This window comes from Peromyscus californicus, unplaced genomic scaffold (assembly GCF_007827085.1).
Source record: "Peromyscus californicus insignis strain IS unplaced genomic scaffold, ASM782708v3 Scaffold_7__1_contigs__length_154581171, whole genome shotgun sequence".
Taxonomy (NCBI): domain Eukaryota; kingdom Metazoa; phylum Chordata; class Mammalia; order Rodentia; family Cricetidae; genus Peromyscus; species Peromyscus californicus.
Genome location: NW_026294595.1, coordinates 105,374,006 through 105,393,971, shown reverse-complemented (window position 1 = coordinate 105,393,971; position 19,966 = coordinate 105,374,006). Strand labels below are relative to the sequence as shown.

General features: G+C 49.2%; 2 protein-coding genes across 5 annotated transcripts in view; one reads left to right on the top strand and one right to left on the bottom strand.

Moving 5' to 3' along the window:
* Positions 1-7,891, bottom strand: part of Itpa (inosine triphosphatase) — a 16,267-nt gene extending 8,376 nt beyond the window's left edge. For 2 of the 4 annotated variants that reach the window (XM_052723023.1, XM_052723025.1), the window contains exons 1-5: positions 7,778-7,891; positions 3,246-3,303; positions 3,088-3,152; positions 2,318-2,391; positions 607-638 (exon numbers count right to left, since the gene is read on the bottom strand). In XM_052723023.1, the coding sequence (XP_052578983.1) occupies positions 607-638; positions 2,318-2,391; positions 3,088-3,152; positions 3,246-3,303; positions 7,778-7,891 (343 nt within the window). Of the gene's footprint in view, positions 1-606; positions 639-2,317; positions 2,392-3,087; positions 3,153-3,245; positions 3,304-4,468; positions 4,602-7,777 lie in introns of those variants that run through there. The other 2 variants (XM_052723024.1, XM_052723027.1) reach the window with 1 other exon arrangement.
* Positions 7,830-19,966, top strand: Ddrgk1 (DDRGK domain containing 1). The gene is made up of 9 exons (XM_052723022.1): positions 7,830-7,938; positions 8,920-9,126; positions 10,286-10,398; positions 10,593-10,694; positions 14,037-14,159; positions 14,506-14,544; positions 18,571-18,627; positions 19,131-19,179; positions 19,529-19,966. Exons 1-9 carry the CDS (start codon positions 7,848-7,850, stop codon positions 19,693-19,695), a joined length of 948 nt encoding a protein of 315 aa, XP_052578982.1. The 5' UTR covers positions 7,830-7,847; the 3' UTR covers positions 19,696-19,966.

Here is a 19,966-nt window from a genome sequence, read left to right as displayed (position 1 = left end):
AGGTGGTGGTGGTTCACACCTTTAACCCCAGCACTTGGGAGGCAGAGGCAGACAGATCTATGATTTCAAGGCCAGCCTGGTCTACAGACTGAGTTCTAGAATAGCCAAGGCTCCACAGAGAAACGCTGTCTTGAAGAACAAACAAAACAACAACAAATAAAACCCCAAAACCTAAAGAGGGAACATTCTGGCACACACTCCTGAGTGAAAAGATAGATTCCTGGACCTAGAAGAGGTAGCTCCCTCCCTGAAGACCAGGCTAGGCAATGGCTAAAGCAAAGAACTACAAACAGTCATAAAGGTCAAACCCCTTGACAACCAGAATCAACTATGGCCCCATGGCTGAAGCAAAGAACTACAGTCATTAAGGTCAAACCCCTTGACAACAGAATCAACTAACCCCTTGGTCCCTCAGATTCAAAGCTTTCATTACCGATCCCCAGCTCTCCACCACAGTGCCTTCTGGACCACAGGGAAAGCTGTTAACCAGTGCGCCAACGGAGATGAAAGTGGAGGCCGACGGCCTAGGGCAGCCATGACTAAGTGGGGACTCCTCCCAGGCTCAATTCCAAAAGGCCCATGGGAAGAGACAACAGGGACACATACCTTCAGGCTTTAGCTTCTCTAGGAACCATTTTCTGCAAAAGAAGGAAAGGAGAGTCAGTACCAAGAACAAGAGCAGACTTACCTTCCTATCACCTGCTCTGGCCTACACCCATAGGGACCAGAGCTCCCAAATGCCAGAGAAATGAAAAAGAACGTCTCAAGTCAAAATTAAGACAACAACCCAAAGGCTGGGAGTACAGCTCAGCAGCAGAGAGAAAGAGAAGAGGGGAGAGCAAGGGAGGCAGAAGGAAAGGGAAGAGAAAGAGAAAGAGGGGTCTAACAGGAGGAAATGGAGCTAAACAGGCAGCAGACACAAGGCTCGGTATGCAAAGGAAGGCAAGCACCCCAGTGGGGACGAGGCAAATACCGAGGCTGTAGCGGGAAGGCTACCCCTTCCTGCTACATAAGGAACTCCTTATGTAGCCAAGGATGACCCAGAACTTTCGCTCCTTCTGTCTCCCATCTTGCAAGAGCTGGAATTGTGAGCGTGCACTATACCATGCCTGCTCACCTGGTGCACGCAGGGACAGGGTTGAACGCGGGGCTTTATTACACAATAAAGGCAAACACTCTAACAAGTGCACTACATCCTCACCCACCTGTTGTGCTTTGACCAGGATTATTTTACATATATCAGTGTTTTGCCCACATACATGTATATGCACCACATGTGTGCCTGGTGCCTGCAGAGGGCAGAAGAGGTCAGGCTACTTGGAAAGGTAGCTTCAGAAGGTTGTGAGATACCATGTGGGTGATGGAAATTGAACCCAGGTCCTCTTCAAGAGCAGCTAGTGCTCTTAACAGCTAAGCCATCTCTCTAGCCCCTCTTTTTTAAGATTTATTTATGTGTATGTGCACACATATCTATGTGAATGTATATGCACAACGTATGTACAGGTACCTCTTGGATCCCTTGGAGCTCTAAGTTGAATGTGGATGCTGGCATGTAAATTCCAGTCCTCATGACTGAGCAACAAGCACTCTTAAGGGTTGAGTCCTTTCTCCAGCCCCCTAAATTATTTGACACAGGGTCTCACTATATAGCTCCAGCTGGCTTGGAACTCACTAAGTGAACCAGGCTGGCCTCAAACTCATAGAGAGCTGCCTGTCTCTGCCTCCTAGGTGCTGGGATTAAAGGCGTGTGCCTCTATGCCCAGCTCTTTCTTTTCTTGTTCTTAAGATTTGTTATTTTTGCCGGGCGGTGGTGGCGCATGCCTTTAATCCCAGCACTCGGGAGGCAGAGCCAGGCGGATCTCTGTGAGTTCGAGGCCAGCCTGGACTACCAAGTGAGTCCCAGGAAAGGCGCAAAGCTACACAGAGAAACCTTGTCTCGAAAAACAAAAACAAAAACAAAAAAAAAAAAAAAAAAAGATTTGTTATTTTTAATCATGTGTATGTGTGTGTGTGGTGTGTGTATGTGAGTGCAGGTACCCACAAAGGCAAGAGGCATCAGAGTCTATGAAGCTGAAGTTACAGGCAGTTGTAAGCTGCCTGATTTAGGTGCTGAGAATCAAACCTGGGTCAGTGGAAAAGCAGCAAGCACTCTTCACTACTGAGCCATCTTCAGTCCTACCTTTGATAGTTGTAATCCTTCCTTGGTATTGATGCCAAGATAGTGAATGACCCATAACGTCATATAACTAATCATTTTACTATTCCGGTAGTTTTGTGGATGGGGCCCTGCGGGGTGGAGGTGTAGTAGAGTACTCACATGTAGGGGCCAGGGAGCCCGCCGAGGGCATTAAAGCACAGACAGGTATCCTCCACCAGTACAGGACCCTGCACCTGTAACACAAACATACAACCCTGAGACTCTATCAGAGGTAGGCTTCATTCCCAACCCTGCGTCTGCTCAGGCTGGGGCCTAGACCACAACAAGCAGAGGGCGAGAGCTGTGGGTATAGATCCATCAAGAGCCACACAACTCAGCTCTTTGTCTTCAGCTTAGAAATGTGGACGTCAGAGCACTGGCTCAGCTCAGAGCAATGAAGTGCTGGAAATCAGCTGGAAGCCGGATTCCATGTGTTCCTTCCCAGTTCTGTAAACTGAGAGTATAGAAATCAGCTGGAAGCCGGATTCCATGTGTTCCTTCCCAGTTCTGTAAACTGTGTGAGTACAGGGTTGGGGTGGGGTAGATCTGTATAGGGAACATGTATGGCTGAATGTATAGAACTAAGAATCAGAGAAGCGGGGCTGGAGAGATGGCTAAGAGGTTAAGAGCACCGACTGCTCTTCCAGAGGTCCTGAGTTCAATTCCCAGCACCCACGTGGTGGCTCACAACCATCTGTAATGAGATCTGGCACCCTCTTCTGTGTACATAATAAATAAATTAAAAAAAAAAAAAAAGAATCAGAGAGGCAAGCGTTGGAATACAAGAGGCAGTGTCCCAACAAACTATTTTATACTCCGCCTGTTCCCACAAGGCACAGGCCCTGGAAGCCCACAAGAAGACTGACTGGGGGACCACAATGGTTAAGTACCTGGCGAGCGGCCTCCCGACACTTCTGTATGGAAATTTCATCCGGCTCTCCCTGATACTCAGGCACTGGTCAGTGGAAAGATATACAGATGTACAGAGTCAGGACACAGCAAGACAGTTAAATCAAACTACTTTTAAAAAATTAAAACAGAAACATACGGTCAATTTTCTGTGCCACCAAAGTGCATGGAAACTTATCTCCTAGAATCTGAATGACCTGTTCCAAAATGAAAGAACATCTGTCACACGGTTTGCTAACAATTCCCCACTAATTCCCTATTACTATGTGAGGTGTCCTCCACTTTCTTGTTGGGTAATGTTCCCATCAGTCCTCTAGAGCTTATCAAATTTTTTCTATAGTCATGCTTCATCAAATTTAGGCAGGAAAACAGCTTTCTCAGGCTAGGAGTATAGTTCAGAAGTAGGACAGTGACAGCAATTCTGTAAGTCTTGGGTTAGATCCAAGGCACCTACAGTCAGAAGAAAACGAGTCTTTGGGTCTTCATTCTAAAAGCTGTGTAAAGCTTTGACAAACTTGTGTTTTTCGTTTGTTAACCTGCCTTTTATTATGCTGTGGTCAGTCATGAATCTTATGAGGTATTACACATTTCAGATATGGGAAGTGCCTAAGATGGACCACAGTGGAGTGTGAACTACTCAGTCTGGATCAACCCCACACACTTCCTGTTTGCCATCACTTTTGCGGCAGAGAGATGTCAGAACTTAGGACTTAGGGGGCGATCTTTGTCACAGATGCCACCACTCTAGCTCTCATAGTCTGCTGACTTTATCAGCTCATCCCAAAACGGGTGTGGTGGGGCATGCAGGTAGACCCAGACCCTGGGAGACAGGAAGGTCAAGAACAAGGTCAATCCTGGCTACACAGCTGGGTCAGGCTAACCTGGACTACAGGGCCCCAAAATAATAATAATAATAATAATAATAATAATAATAATAATAATAATAATAACAATAATAATAATAAACAACTCCTGAATCGGGCTGGAAAGATGGCTCAAGGGTTAAGAACACTGGCTATTCTTCTGGAAATCCTGAGTTCAATTCCTAACAATCACATGGTGGCTCACAACTATGTGACGCCCTCTTATGGCCTGCAGGCACACATGCAGGCAGAACACTGAATACATAATAAATAAATCTCAAAATTAAAAAAAAAACAAAACCCAAAACCTTAAATCCTCAAGGCGCCGCACTCCACGGAGATCTCTCCCCAAGCCCAGCCTGTCCACACTGGGGCTAACCCACGTTCCCCAAAGGTCCAACTCCCGGTGTTCCTCACCCCTCCCGGGCTTCCCTGGTGAGGAAAGCCCTGCAGCCCTATCTCCACCCGCCTTCTAGAGGGTCCCCACACCCCACGACACCTCCTCCAGCTTCTTTGCGTTTCCCGTCACAAACACGATCTTCTTCCCCGCCAAAGAAGCGGCCATTGCATGGGCTGGTGACGGCCGGGAATGCCCGGAAGCTCTATGCGGGGAACGCTGGAGGCGGAAGTAGATAGCCCGACTTCCGGCCCTACCTGAAACCCAAAGCACGGCTTAGGCTGCGGCTGCCTGCAACCGCGAGGTGGCGGCCGCGGCCGATGAGATTCCCGCAGAACTGCTGCGCAAGGCGCTAGGGACGCGCTGCCCGCAGGAGAGGTCATTCAGCGCCGGGATCCTGTGCCACGGATCCCTCGGGCTAAGACGAGGGGGAGCCGAGAAGCCGCGCCATGACCAACTTAGCCCTGTGTCCTGGGCGGTGTGCGCCCCTCGCAACCTCAACTCTGTCATGGAAAACTATCTCCTAGACAAGGGCTCCAAGCCTGGGTTTCTGTCCTAACTTTACCTTCAGCCCCACATCTCCCCGGCTAGCTCCATCTACTTCACTGCGAACTTAAAACAGCGTAACCAAGCCATTTACCCATCTCTTAGGCTTGGGAGCTAGTGTTTCAACTCCTTTTCTCTTGTCCTGCTTATCAAACTCCATCCCTTCTCCAGGGACATTTCTTTCAGCCCAGTCTCTGCATTGGGAACACAGCAAGGAAATTAGAACGCCCCTATTAGCCCTACCACATGTGTATTTGAGTCCACTGAAGCCAGAAGAGGGTGTCACATCCCTGTAACCTTGAGTTACAAGTGGTTTTGAGCTGTCTGATGTGGACGTTGGGAACCAAACCTAGGTTCTCTACAAGTTGTAATTACATTCAGGCTGGTGAGATGGCCCAGCGGGTAAGAGCACAGACTGCTCTTTCAGGGTTCTGTTCCCAGCACCCACGTGACAGTTGTCTGTAACCCCAGTTCCAGGGGATCCATTGCCTTCCTCTGGCCTCCGAAGGCATACATGTACAGCAAACAGACACACACTTCTTTTAAAAAAAGAAGTTCGGGATGCTAGCTAGACAAAGCGGTGCACACTTGTAATCCCAGCACTCTGAAACTAAACCAGGAAGATCATGAGTTCAAAGCTAGCCTGGGCTGTATATTGTGTCAAGGCTGTAGCTCAATGGTAGAACATTTGCATAGCATGGACATGGTCCTGGTTTTGGACCCCAGAAGTACACAAATAATGGAATCCTAATCAGGCCTGGTTGTTTACCTTAATAGTATCGGTCTCTTATAGTCTTGGGTATTTGTATGTTGCTATAAATGCAACTTGGGGGCTTATTGAACTTAGGCAAGCACTGTACCACTGAGCCACATGCCCAGCCACTAATGATTTTTTTTTTTAAACCCTAGAACTGTCCTCGCAGAATAGCCACAGCTATGTTCTCCAAAAATCTTTCCTCAGTTGCACAGTGGGGAGGCAGACTTGTGGCTTATTAGAGTTGACTGGGAAAGGCTGGGTTGAGTATGCAGCCCTCCCTATATGGTACTTGTCTTCTCTTCCGTGAAGCCAATGGGAATCCTCAGGAAGGTGGAGGAGCAGAGGAGGTTTTAAAAGCCAAGGTGACTTCTTGAATGTTAAATGCCTCAGCTCCAGCCTCTGGCTAGGAGCTTGTCACAGATTTGGATATAAGCACTGATAAATACCGTGTAGTGTGGTCAGTTCATTCAATAATCCCAGACAACCACATCCCAAGCAGCTTGGGTCCTAGGCCCCTGGTGAGGGTGGTAAAGGAATGAAGAAAGGACAGACAGACACACAATGAAGCTGGAGTCAGGTGAGGTTCTCAACTGATACCTCTGCCTGGAACCTCTGCACTGTCTGATCTTCAAGCAGTAACTGCATCAGCAATGACCAGATCATTAGCCCGACACACCAGGTTGTGTTATTACTTTAAATCAGTAGTTAGAAACGCAAGTATTTCTTCAGCAGTTATAGACAGAAATATAAAAATATGTGCCAAAATACTTGTTTTTCAAACTTACAAAAAACCTAGGAAATTATTATGAACCCTTAACACCCACAAACCAACTCTCAATAATTATCAACATCTATTTTTATTACATCCATCCTGCCAATTTTACTTTTTTTTTAATTAATTTTAAAATGTGAGCTGGAGGGATAGTTCAGTGGTTAAGAGTGCTTACTGCTCTTGCAGAGGATCTGGGTTGGTTCCTCTTCTGACCTCCTCTAGTACCTGGTCCACATATATACTACACTCACATACACACAAAGTAAAGTAGTATTGGTCAAAAAATGCAGGAGCCTGCCAGGTCTGTGGTGGCACATGCCTTTAATTACAGCTGAGGCAGAGGCAGGCAGATCCCTGTGAGTTTGAGGTTAGCCTTGACTATAGAGTGAGTTATAGGCTAGGCAGAGCTATAAAATGAGACTGTCTCAAAAAAAAACAACCTACCCACAAACAAACAAAAAAATGGGAGAGCATCTGGGCATCAGGGTGCATACCTGTCATCCCAGCTAACCCAAGCACTAGGGAGGATGAAGTAAAAGGATCAGGAGTTCCAAGTCATCCTTTCCTACACAGCAGGTCTGAGGTCAACCTAGGCTACCAGAGACCCGGTCTCAGAACAAAACAAAACAACTAATGTAGGGCCTGGGCTGAGAGAAAAGTTCACAGCAGAGCCTTCGCCTGAATGAGAACATGGGTTTAAATCTCCAAATACAAAGAATGTAGGTACTAGAGATCCAGCTTACTAAAACAGCACTTGCCGAACACCTGGAAGGCTCTAGGTTTATCAACATTTGAAAAAGAAATGACAAAATATGCAAAACTTACAGAAAATAACGCAATAGATGCCTAAACTACAGTATTAGTAAGATATTAACACTCATGTTGCCTTTTTTCAATGCTCAAGATCAAACTAAGGGCCTACTACCAACCTACAATCCCGCTTAACTGATGCCCATCTACCCACCCCCACTTTCTTTCTTTAAGGGTTTGTGTGCCTGAGTGTTTTGCAGGCATGTATGTCTGTGTACAACGTGCGTGCTTGATGCTCGAGGAGCTCTGAAGAGGGCATCCGATCCCCTGGAATTGACATCACAGAAAGTGTGGGTGCTGCGATCCGAACCCGGACCTTCTGGAAGAGCAGCCAGTGCTCTTAACCCCAGACTGGCCTCCCTGTCGCTATATAGCCAAAGACGACCCTGAAACGCTGGTCTCCGGGTTTCCACTTCCCGAGCGCTGGGGTGACCGGCACGCGTGGCAGCCGGGACCCGCGGGTTAACCGAGGCCCTGGTCACCCCGGGGCGGGGGCGGAGCACGGCGTGCGGCTGGGCGGGCGTACGGGAGTGGGCGGGGCCTGGCGATCCGGGTCCCGCGGGCGCGCCGGCTTCCCGGCGAGGCTGTCTGCCGTCATGCTGGGGCCCTGGGTGTACGTGGCGGCGGCGGTCCTGCTCATCGGCCTTATCCTCTTCCTGACTCGCAGCCGGGGTCGGGCGGCAGCAGGTAGGAGGTGCCGCCGTCCCCGGGCCGGAGGAGTCCGTTTCTCAGGGTTCCGGGGCTTTGGTAGGCCGTGGCGTCGCCGCCCGTGCGCATGCCCTGACGGGCCGCGCTGTGCTGACGAGGAGCTCGTGCGCGGGCCGCCGACAGCTCTGCGCACGCGCATGTGGATGCACTCGCAACCAGTGCGGAGCCCAGGGTTAGGCGCTCTTACCCGGGAACCAAGCCAGCCGTTCTGCTCTTGCACCAATAGGAGAGGCAGCAGGTTTTCTACTCCTGCCCAGTGTGTTCTGCCTACTAGGAATTGGAGGGCGAGGCAGCCTCAGGAAGCTCTGAAGGCATCTCCCTCCCCGCCAAAGGGGGCAGGCACCCATGCTGCTTGGCCTCCCCTCCACCAGGATCAGAAGGCCATGTCATTGGCCTGGCACAAAGCAGTCTTCCTTACTAACACTTCATGTATACTTAGGAAGTTTCTGTATGTCTCTGATGCCAGACCCCCATAAGCTACTTCCGAGCTCCTGTGCTCCAGGGACAGAAGAGAGAGAAGCTGAGGTCAAGCTGATAGCCGACAAATCTTCCAGGGAGGGGAGATTCAGCCCCTGACTGTGAAATGTGCTCCCTGGTCGGAGTACCCTATAAAATTATAGCATAGTATCAAGCAAGAAGTAAATGCAGTCTTGCAGTGCGCATCGAGTGAGATCTGTAAACCTCAGGGTTAGAGTATCCTAACAGGTCTCCCGCAAAGGGGAGGGGAGTGAGTGTATAGGAAATAAAGGTGTTAAGACGGGTAGGAACTGAGGAATAAGCTTATAGCATCAGACCAAAGCATGAGTAATAAAGGCCTTGACCGACCGAAGTTGGAACAGTGTGCTATGGGCAGCAACAGTCTGGAAGGATTGAGCAGAGGATGAGACTCCCAAGATGCTTTTCCTCCACTATCGAGAGGATGGCCTCCCTGACCGTGTTGTGGTCCCTCCCTCCCCGAAGCTGGTGGAGAACCGCTGCACACTGAGGAAGAGCGGGCAGGAGCAGGCCAGGTAGCCCAGCCATGGCCCCGGGAGTCTGAGGAGCAGAGAACTGGAGGCCGGCCCCGGCGTCGGAGGGACTTGGGCAGCCGTCTACAGGCCCAGCGTCGAGCCCAGCAAGCGGCCTGGGCAGAAGTGGATGAGAACGAGGATGAAGCTGTTGTTCCAGGTGAGAGGGCCCAGCCTGGGGAGAGGAGGCTGTATTGAAGGGGTTAATGAGTCCCTCAGACTAGATAAGGGCAAGGAGCATGAATCCACAGTGTAAGGAGGACATTTAGTGGTGGAACCAGAGTCTTGGGCCTGGACTTTGGTCCTCAAAGTCAGCATTTCTTAGCCCAATCCCTACTCCATTGGACAGTCTTGGTTCAATGGGATTATCTGTAACCCTAGAATAAATGCTTGGAAATAGAGACGTTTCTGTTGACATGTACGTCCGTATGCTAGCTACTGGGAGTCTCACAAAGTCCTTAGGATTATGGGAAAGAGTGTCTCCTCTCTGGTACTTGAAGTCTAGCTTCAGTATGAAGAAGAGGTTGCTAGACCTTACTCAGAATTTAGGCGAATTTGGGACTTTTGCCTTGATTTGACTTTTGCCTTGGTATTATTAGCCCCTTTGGCTTAAAAAGAGCCCTTTAGTGGATGTGTGGTGCATACTTATAATTCCTGCACTCAGAAGATGGAGGCAGGAGCATGGCAAGTTTCAGGCCAACCTGGGTTGTATACCTATTTCAAAAGCAGCACACGCCAACAGCAAAGAGACCTTCTCTTCACCATCCTTCCTGTCTCAAATTTTGGTCATATACTCCGAGGTTTAGGCATCAAAGTATTATTAATTTTCAGCTGGCTCTGGAACAGTCCTGAGGTTGGGGTTACTTTTTCAGTCTGGCTCTGTTAAGATAAACGGAGAATCCTAGTTGAAGGAGCCCATCAGTTCCTAACTGGAACATGGAAGGTGTTGAATTTATGGTTGGAATACATTTACCCACAAGGCCATCCTTCCCTAGAAGGATTGGCACAGAGACAGAAATCAGGGACCTCTGCAGGTACAGGCACCTGCAGTCCACAAACATTCAGGTGTTGACATCTTCTTACAGCTGTGCAGTATCTAAAGTCTCATTTGTCGCCATGGCCTTCCAACTCCCCAAGTACCTATGCGTATGTTCTCACACCCACACTTGTGTGTGCATGCACATTTATGGTAGATGTTTCTGAAAGGCAGAGGAAGGTAGAAACCGCACTCCATCCCCGCCAATCCATCCCTTGAGGAAGGTGATTGGGGTGTCTTTTTCCGTCTGGGACTTAAATTGTTTTTGTCTGACCATACCCAGCCCAGGAGGAAGAAGGCGCTGAGAAGCCAGCAGAAGCTCACCCAACAGGGAAAATTGGAGCCAAGAAACTACGGAAGCTAGAGGAAAAACAGGCCCGAAAAGCCCAGCGTGAGGCAAGCGAGAGGACCGGGCATAGCTCCCGAGGGTGGGAAAGGGCCCAACCTTTAGTTCCCGTGACAGACTGCCCTTGGGGTTCATTTGCTGCCCACCTGGCTTTGTCTCCTGCAGTCTTAGCCTATATCCTGGCATGGGGGTGGGCAGACTAGCCAGAGGAAGGGGAGCCGTACCTATAGAAACTTCTCTCCAGGCAGAGGAGGCTGAACGTGAGGAACGGAAACGCCTAGAGTCCCAGCGTGAGGCCGAATGGAAGAAGGAGGAGGAGCGGCTTCGCCTGAAGGAAGAGCAGAAGGTGAGATTGACTCAGACACGGTGTGGGCTGACCCATCATTACCTAGCCTTCTCCTAGGTAGTTCCCCATGGCACTGGGTGTGGTGGTGGCTCACACCTGTAATCCCAGCACTTGAGAAGCTGAGGCTGGAGATCCTTGAGTTCAAGGTCAACTTGGATTAACTAGCTGCCTCCTGTCTCCAAAACAGAAGATGGGCTGTGGATCCAGCACAAGGGCCTGCCCTGGTTTATTCTTTCCCCTGGCCTCACCTGTGGAAGCACTGTGGGTTTGAACTCAGGGTCTTTGTTGTTTTCAAGACAGGGTCTCTCTGTATAGTCCTGGTTGTCCTGGAACTCACTCTGGAGACCAGGCTGACCTCAAACTCAGAGATCCACCTGCTTCTGCCTCCTGGGTGCTGGGACTAAAGGTATGTACATTATGCCTGGCTCTTTTTTTTTTTTTTTTTTTCATTTTATATGTATGGGGGTTAAAAAAAAAAAAAAAAGCCAAGCATGGTGGTACATGACCAGCCCAGCACTTGCCAGTCAGAGGCAGGCAGATATCTGAGTTCCAGGACAGCCAGGACTAAATAAAGAGACCCTGTCTCAGAAAAACAAACAAAACAAGCTTTATACGTATGGGTGTTTTGCCTGCATGTATGTCTGTTCACCCTGTCACTATGTGTGTGCCTGGTGCCCATAGAGGCCAGAAGAGGACGTTAGCACTGGAGTTACAATTGGCTGTAAGTTACCATGTGGGTTCTGGGATTGGAACCCAGGTCCTCTGGAAGAGTGACCAATGCTCTTAACTGCTGAGCAACCTCTCCAGCCCAGAGCTGGGGATTCTTGTGACTATGAGCTACTTAAAGGACTGAACATTTGAGGAACATTGAACGTAGTCAAAGCATCTGGACAGAGAAAGCACCAAAGAGAAAAGGAGATGGAGACACAGGGCAGTTCTAGGTCTCAGGGACCTTGCGGTTATCCGCAGTCCGTCAAGGGCCTGGCACAGGAGTGGTGCTTGGAGCACTGGAGCCACGTAGAAAGGTGGTGAATGGCTCCTTGTCTGCCAGATTATTCTAGATCCTGGTTTCCAAGAAAGGGGAAAGCGCAAACATGTAGGGTACATAAAACAAGAGGGCTCTGGCTGGCTCTGTTCTAGAACTCTGTGTGTCTGGAGGAAACCTGGCCATGGAGGAGTGGCAGTGGGAGGCATAAGTAGAGAAAGTTCTTCACCTTTTTTGTTTGTTTTTGTTTTTTCGAGACAGGGTTTCTCTGTGTAGTTTTGGTGCCTGTCCTGGATCTCGCTCTGTAGACCAGGCTGGCCTCAAACTCACAGAGACAGCCTGGCTCTGCCTCCCAAGTGCTGGGATTAAAGGCAGGCGCCACCGCCACCACCCGGAAGTTCTTTACCTTTGAGCAGTGGTCATGCCTGATGTCCCTTCAGTGTTCTGGCTTTCTCCCTGTTTGAGGTTCCTCAGCAGCCCCCCATCACTGTAAGATCCTGGGACATTTCTCAAAGCAATAGTAACACACCCTTAAGTGTCACACTTTATTCAGATTTTTTTTCTTCCTTTTGGTTTTTTGAGGCAACAGGCTGGCCTCGAACTTGCTGTGTAGCCAAGGATATCCTTTCCTCCTGTTTCTACTTCCCAAGCCCTGAGAGGAGAGGCATGCACCATGCTTCAGATGGAAATTGAACCCAGGGCTTCATGTTTGCTGGGCAAAGACACTACCAACTGAGCTATATATATTCCAGCCCTAGTATTTTTTTTGTTGTTTTTTAATTTTTTCCCTATTTTATTTTATGTATATGGTGTTTTGCCTGTGTATTTCTTGAAGGCTAGAAGAGGGCATCAGATTCCTTTGGACTGTAGTTACAGAATGTTGTGAGCTACCATGTGGGTGCTGGGAATCAAACCTAGGTCCTCTGGAAGAGCAGCCACTGCTCCTAACCACTGAGCCATCCTGTCCAACCTAAGGGGTTTTTTGTCTGTTTGTTTGTTTGTTTTGTTTTTTGGGGGTTTTTTTTTGCAGGGTCATATCTAACGTGCTGTATTTCATTTACTTATCATGTGTTCTTAGGCCTCTGTGGGATTTGATTGTCGGGTTTTCTTTGTTTATCCTCTTGATAGCTTTGAAGGGTACTGGGAAAGTACTTGTAGATTGTACCTTGATTTGGATTGACTGATTTTTATTTTTAGTTTATTTATTTGTCTTTTAGATTAAAAAAAAAAAGGGCCACCGTATGGGTGCTGACAACCAAACCTAAGTCCTGTGAAAGAGCAACCAGTGCTCTTAACTGTTGAGCCATCTCTCCAACCGGATTTTTATTTTTAATCAATTAATTTGTTTTGGGGGTTTTGGGGAGGTTGTTATTTTTGTTTGTTTTGTTTTTGAGACATGGTCTTACCATGTAAAGGCAGGCCTCAACTCTGTATAGCACAGAGAGTTGTCCTCGAACTTGTGGTACTCTGCTTACCTCCGCCTTTGGAGTGCCGGAATGACTGGTGTCTGTCTTGTGGTTAGGGGGGTTAGGTTTTGTTCTTTTTCCAGTACTGAGTACTGAACATGGCCGGTGCACTCCAGGGAAGTGCTCCACCGTTGAGTTATTACTGCATGCTTTTAGTATTTCTTCCCCATCTCCTCATACTTGTTTGGAAATAAATCACTGCTCTGCTGCATTTAGAAGGTGGAGAGTCGGCTCTAGATCGAAGGGTCAGTGGGTAAGGGTGTTTACTGCTCTGTTGGAGGACCAGAGTTTGGATCCCAGTACCCTTATCAAGTGGCACACAAACACTGGTTACCCCAACTCAAGAGGTTCTGATGTCCACTTTTGGCCTCCATGGGCAATAGGGAGGTGAACAAAGAGACGAGATGAGCAAAAGGCAAGATAGTCTCTTCTGACATGCCCTTTTTATCTGGGCTGCTGCTGGAAGGTGGGCCTGCCCACGTCCGTCGAGGCAGTCATGTTGGTTCTTCAGGTGAGGCTGCCCACTCGAGTGATTCAGAAGCCAGAGTAGAGTGGACTGGCTGTGTGCATGGGCAGTAGGAAGTAGAATCTGCTCTTTGTTTGTGTCTGGACATGACCAGGGAGAAGTTGTGGCAGTGTTTTCAGGATATTTTTCCTGCATTATCTCCTGAGTGTGGGGACAGGGGCAGGGCCTGAGCAGCATTTCTGGGCTGATAGGGCTGGTGAGGAGAGCCTGCCCGTTGTTTAGCTTGAGACCAAAGGGCGAGAGTCTTGACTTAGCACTGTCTCTGGATTGTATGTGCTTGTGTCCTGCAGAGACAGCAGAGACCAGAACAGATGTGAGTGGGCAGCTGCCCCAAATACCTGCCTCTTCGTTCTCTGTGTCCCCAGGAGGAGGAAGAGAGAAAGGCTCGGGAGGAGCAGGCCCGGCGGGAGCATGAGGAGTACCTGAAACTGAAGGAAGCCTTCGTGGTAGAGGAGGAAGGTGTCAGCGAGACCATGACCGAGGAGCAGGTGGGCCCACCACTCCTGGGAAACCTGTGCCACAGGGATAGCATGTGTTCTCTCCAAGGCTATCCACACCATCTTAGACACTTCTGGCTGTGTACCGAGAAGCAGGTTGGGTGCCTGTAAGTGTAGGCCCTTGTGACTGTAGCCTTGGTCTCAGCAGAGAACGTTGTCCTGTCGTCCCTTAGTCTGGGAGGCTCTACCCCTCATGAAAGCAGGTGATGGGTGAGAACACAAAACAGGCTGCAAGCAGGCAGCATGCAGGTGAGCAGGGAGTAGAGATAGTTAGGGCCGGGCACACAACCCTGTGTGTGAGCCAGGGGTGATGCTCACTGCTTTCTCTTCCCTCTAGACTCACAGCTTCCTGACAGAATTCATCAATTACATCAAGGTAAGCGGCTCAGAGAACTCTGGAATCTTCTCCTGCCATGTGAGTGTGCATAAGTGTCTATGTGTGCTTTGTATGTGTTCTCAGGACCAAGCAGGGGCTGTTTCATTCAATCCTGGACCGGAATGGGCATGGGGTTCAGAAAGGTTGAGCGACTGGTTCTTGGCTAGGAAAGTCCCTTCCCTTCAGACCCAGAAGGTGGGGAAGGACAGTGGTCTGTGTGGGAGGCTCAAGCCTCTGATGGCTTCCTAATTCTTGGTTTGACAGTTCCTCTGCTCTTCAGACCCCACGCTCAATGAGTCATCATGTTTTGAAGTCAATTCACATGTGTTTGCTGTCAGTTCTGTCGCACCGAGGTGCCACTGAATTGGAACAGAGGTCCTGTGCTCTGTGGTCCTGCCTGGGAACTCGGGCCTTCAGGAGGAAATAGGATGGTGTTTGCATTGTAACCTAGGACAGTTAGCAGTGTCCCTCCATCATCCATAGCCACTTCACAGGCTGCCCTGATGCTGCTCTGGGTTGCATAAGCACATCCTGATCTGCTTTGCTGCTAAGCAACTTCTCTCCCACAAAGGATGCGAGAAGGGGAGAGGTTTTCAAGTGCAGCTCAGAGGTGCAGAGGCAGCTGAGGGAAGAAGTGCAGAGGGAGCGGGGGCGATGGTGGGGGAGGTATCAGGGGCTGCCAAGAAGCTGGGGCTTGCGTAATCCTCCCCCACCTCTCCTAAAAGAGAGCAGGGTTTAGATGTCTCCCAGCAGCAGTGAGGGGCTGGGCACATGTCTGGGGCCCACGATCCCTAAAGAGGAGAATGGATAGCATCTCCCAGAGGGTCCTTTTCCCTTAGCTTGTGAGCATTCCCCCTTGATGAAGCCCGCATTCTGCCCTGGCACACTGCCCTGGGCAAAGTTTGTCACACTGTCCCACTGTTGTTGAGAGCTTGCTGTCCCTACCTACACATCGGGAAGCGGCGCTTCCTTCACGTGGCCTCCCAGGTGGATCTAGAGGTCAGCTTCAATGTTGCCCTCTTTTCTGCAGAGGCCAGAAGGAAGTTTCCAGGTAGGTTTGGCTCTTGCTTTCGTGGCTCCCTGAAGGTTCCTTTTTGTTTTGTTTTGTTTTTGAGACGATTTCTCTGTTTAGCTCTTGCTGTACTGGAACTCACTCTGTAGACCAGGTTGGCCTTAAACCCAGAGATCTGCCTGCCTCTGTCTCCTGAGTGCTGGAATTAAAGGCATCAGCCACCACCACCTGGTGAGGTTCCATTCTTGATGTTCTCCAAACTCTTGGAGCTTAGGAATTTGTTCAGCCTGTGCTGGCTTATTCTCTTGGAGCTACCATCTTGAGGAAGGAAGTGGACTTGTGAAATTCATTCCATCCACCCTCTTCCTCACTCCAAGGGGTCAGGCCCTGTAGACAGAATTTCAGAACTGGAAGGTTTCTGCACACAGCTCCCTTCATGTGAACACTAAGGACGTCTGTTCCACTTTCTGCCATGACTAGTATATCTGTTTGTTCAAATACACTTTTGACACTAGTAGTACCCTTAGGCCAGATCCTCAGAAACCAGGCACCACAGGAGATGACGATGGTCCTGCTCCAAGCTGCTACTGAGAACCTAGTGCCTGGTCTGATTTATAGGTAGAAATTGCTGGCTAGATCACCTTGTGTTTGTCCAATCCCTGGTCCAACTGCCTCTTGATTGTATCCTTCCCAACCCTCCCACCCCCACCCCGCATCCCTGCTTGCATATACGGTTTGCCATTCCAACAAGTCACATGCCATATGTAGCTGAGGAGGCGCCACCATGTCATTACTCCCCCAGCTCATTTGCTGTGGAAGATTTCACGGAAATGCAAAGGACCGCCCTCTCTCAAAGCATATGCTATATGTGGTAAAGGTGGGGGCAGATGCATGTGTAGACCCAGCTGTGACTCCTGACTGAGCTGCTGGGATCAAGTTTCTCCTGAGGATGTGAGATCAGCACATGAAACCTGGCACTTCTTCCACCGTTAATATGGTTACTTGGTGTGTTTGTGTGGGTGCTCCTGTGTGCTGGTGTGTGTACGTAGATATGCACCTATTTGGGGGACTTTGGGTATTGTTTGTTCCACAGGTACTGTCTACCTTTTTTTTTATCCAAGGAGAGGGGTGATGTACAGTCTCTCACTGGCCTGGAACTCACCAAGCAGGCTACACTGGCTGGCCGGTGAGCCCAGTAATCTACCTGTCTCTGCCTTTCCAGCACTGAGGTTCCAAGTGCACAATGTCACCACACCCAGCTGTTTATTTTTTAGACAAGTTCTCACTATGTAGACTTGAACTCTGGAGATCCATCTGCCTCTGCCTCTGCCTCTGCCTGAGTGCACGCACTGCCACTTCCAGTCAGGCCCAGCTTCTCTGTGTGAGTTCTGGGGATTGGGCTCCAGTCCTTGGAAGCACACAAGCTCTTGACTGACAGCCATCTTGCCAGCCCTAGTGATGATTATTTGGCCATTCCAGGTGAGAGAGGGGTAGGCCTTGGACAGTATGAGGAGGATGAGTGAAAAGAAGTGTAGACATGTCAGGACTATGGAGATCTAGTCTAAAGGGATGGGAAACACAAAAGAGGAGTGAGTTTCCATGGGCCCTTATGAAAGACCTCAGGCCTGCTATCTTTCCTTTCCTTTTCTGTTTACTTCTGTTCACCAGACAGGCTTTTAGCTCAGGGGTAGGAACTGTCTCTCTTGTTTACTATTCCTTCAACTCTGCCCCCCCCCTTTTTTTTTAATGTATGTGAATGTTTTTGCCTGCATGAATGCCCGTGCTCCTGGAGTTCTGTGGAACTAGTTATGGATGGTTGTGAGTCACCATGTGGGTGTGAGGAATCAAACCTGGGTCCTCTGCAAGAGTACAAGTGCTCTAAACCACTGAGCATCTCTCCAGCCCCATCTCTGCACCTTCTCAATGCCTTGTCTGGCAGGTCCTTGGCAAATACAGGTCTAGATAAGAAGTTTGGTTTGGTTTGGTTTTCTTTTTCGAAATGGAGTCTTGTAGCTCAGACAGGCCTTAAACTCAGTACTTGGCCAGAAATGGTCTTGAACTGACCTTCCTGCCTCTAACTTCGAAGTACTGGGATTACAGGCATGTGCCACAACACCTGACTTAGGTAACCACTTTTTATTTTTAAGAGCTTAAAAACAAAAGGACCCGCCAGGTGGTGGTGGTGCACGCCTTTAATCTCAGCACTCGGGAGGCAGAGCCAGGTGGATCTCTGTAAGTTCAAGGCCAGCCTCTGGTCTACAGAGGGAGATCCAGGACAGGCACCAAAACTACACAGAGAAACCTTGTCTTGAAAAACCAGGGGGAAAAAAAAAAAAAAAAAGACCAAAGTTTGGGCTGGCAAGATGGCTCAGCAGGTAAAGGCACTCGCTGTCAGACCTCAAGATCTGAGTTCAGTCCCTGGGACTCACATGGTGAATGGAGAGAACCAACTTCTGAGCACTGACCTCTGTCCTACATGTGTGTTGTCGCACACACACACACACACACACACACACACACACACACACTAAATAATTTTAAAATGTTAGTTTAAAAAAATGATGTGTGCCGGGGGAGTGGTAGTGCACACCTTTAATCCCAGCACTGTGAGGCAGAGGCAGGTGGATCTCTGAGTTCGAGGCCAGCCTTGTCTACAGAGCAAGTTCCAGGACAGTCAGGGCTACATAGAGAAGCTTGTCTCAAAAAAACTAAAAAAAAAAAAAAAAAAAAAAAAAAAAAAAAAAAAAAAAAAAAAATGATGTGTGTATGCATGTAGAAGCTGGAAGACAGCTTTGGGTGTCATTTCTTAGGTGCCATTGACCTTGTTTTTTTTTTTTGTTTGTTTGGTTGGTTTGGTTTGGTTTGGTTGGTTGCTTTTTCTAGACGGTTTCTCTGTGTAGCTTTGGAGCCTGTCCTGGAATGTATCGACCTTGTTTTTAAAGACAGTGCATCTTACTGGCTTAGAGCTGGCCACATGGTCTCAGCCTCATCCCTCTTCTTCCTTTTATCTGTAGCAGTCCAAGGTTGTGCTTTTAGAAGATCTGGCTTTCCATATGGGTCTGAGGACTCAGGTAAGCCCTGGAACATGGGTTAGAATGTAGAATATAGCTAAAAGGTCTGTGTGGCAAGTAGGGGCTGGCCTGAATCTGGTAAGTTGTGGTGCTCCTCCAGGCTGTCTCAACCAGGAGTGAACAGGGTGTAAGAATTTCTTGGCATTCCTGGAATCCTGCATTTCTACAGAGATGACAAGAACAGGAAAGAAAAAGAAAGTTTAAATGCCATACTTCAGCCTCCCTGTGACCGAAGCAGCCCAGATCCAGTTACCTCTTGTAAACAGGTTATTTTGCAGCCAGACATCTCCACTATTTCTTTTCCACCTTGAAGAGAGCTGGCAGATCCTAGCATCAGACAGAGCCCCTCCACCCAAGAGTCCCCACTAAAGGGAAGCATGGTCACAGCCAGGGGACAAGCATGATAGAGAGAGGGGGGGAAATGGGACTGTAGTAGTAGAGGGGCAATGGGGCTGTGGGCGTGGGGGCCACAAGACAAACTCTGAGACTTGTTTTCCTCCTAGGACACCATAAACCGCATCCAAGACCTCCTCAGCGAGGGGACGCTAACAGGTGAGAATGAGAATCAATCCTGTGTATACAGCCCTGGCCTAGGGGAGTGTGTGACCACCGAAGGCTGCGGGACTTCTTCCAAAGGCCACGTGGCCTCTCCAGGTTGGGAGGGATATGTGATGAGGGACACTGAGGAACTGGACTTGGTTATAAGGATGACATATAGAAGCCCTGGTCTAAGTATGGAATGAGGAATATGAAAAAAGCATTGTGTGACTCACCTACATGGGATTTGATAGACCTAGGAAGGGCCAGGCTGACAGGAGAGCTGACAGGAATAAATGGCATTTTCAGGTTAGGTAGGGAAAGCCCCGGAGGACTCAGTCCTACAACGTGCATGTCCCCACAGGTGTGATTGACGACCGGGGCAAGTTCATCTACATCACCCCAGAGGAGCTGGCTGCCGTGGCCAATTTCATCAGACAGCGGGGCCGGGTGTCCATCACTGAGCTTGCCCAGGCCAGCAACTCCCTCATCTCCTGGGGCCAGGACCTTCCTGCCCAGGCTTCAGTCTGACTCCAGCCCCTACTTGACTCTATCATGTGGCCTACGTACATCACCGTCCTTACCTGCCATCTTGGGGCAGGGATGAAATATGACCAGAAAGTTGTGGATTAAAGGCCTGTGAGCACTGCTGAGCTTCTTGTGGCTTGGTGTAGAAGGCCTGGCCTGCCGTCTCAGATAAGCAGTGAAATCTAGACCTCAGGATGTGTCTTAGAGGTGAGAGGTCCCTTATAAGGTGGCAGAAGTCCCATTCGTGATTTCATAAAAACAAACAAAAAACCTA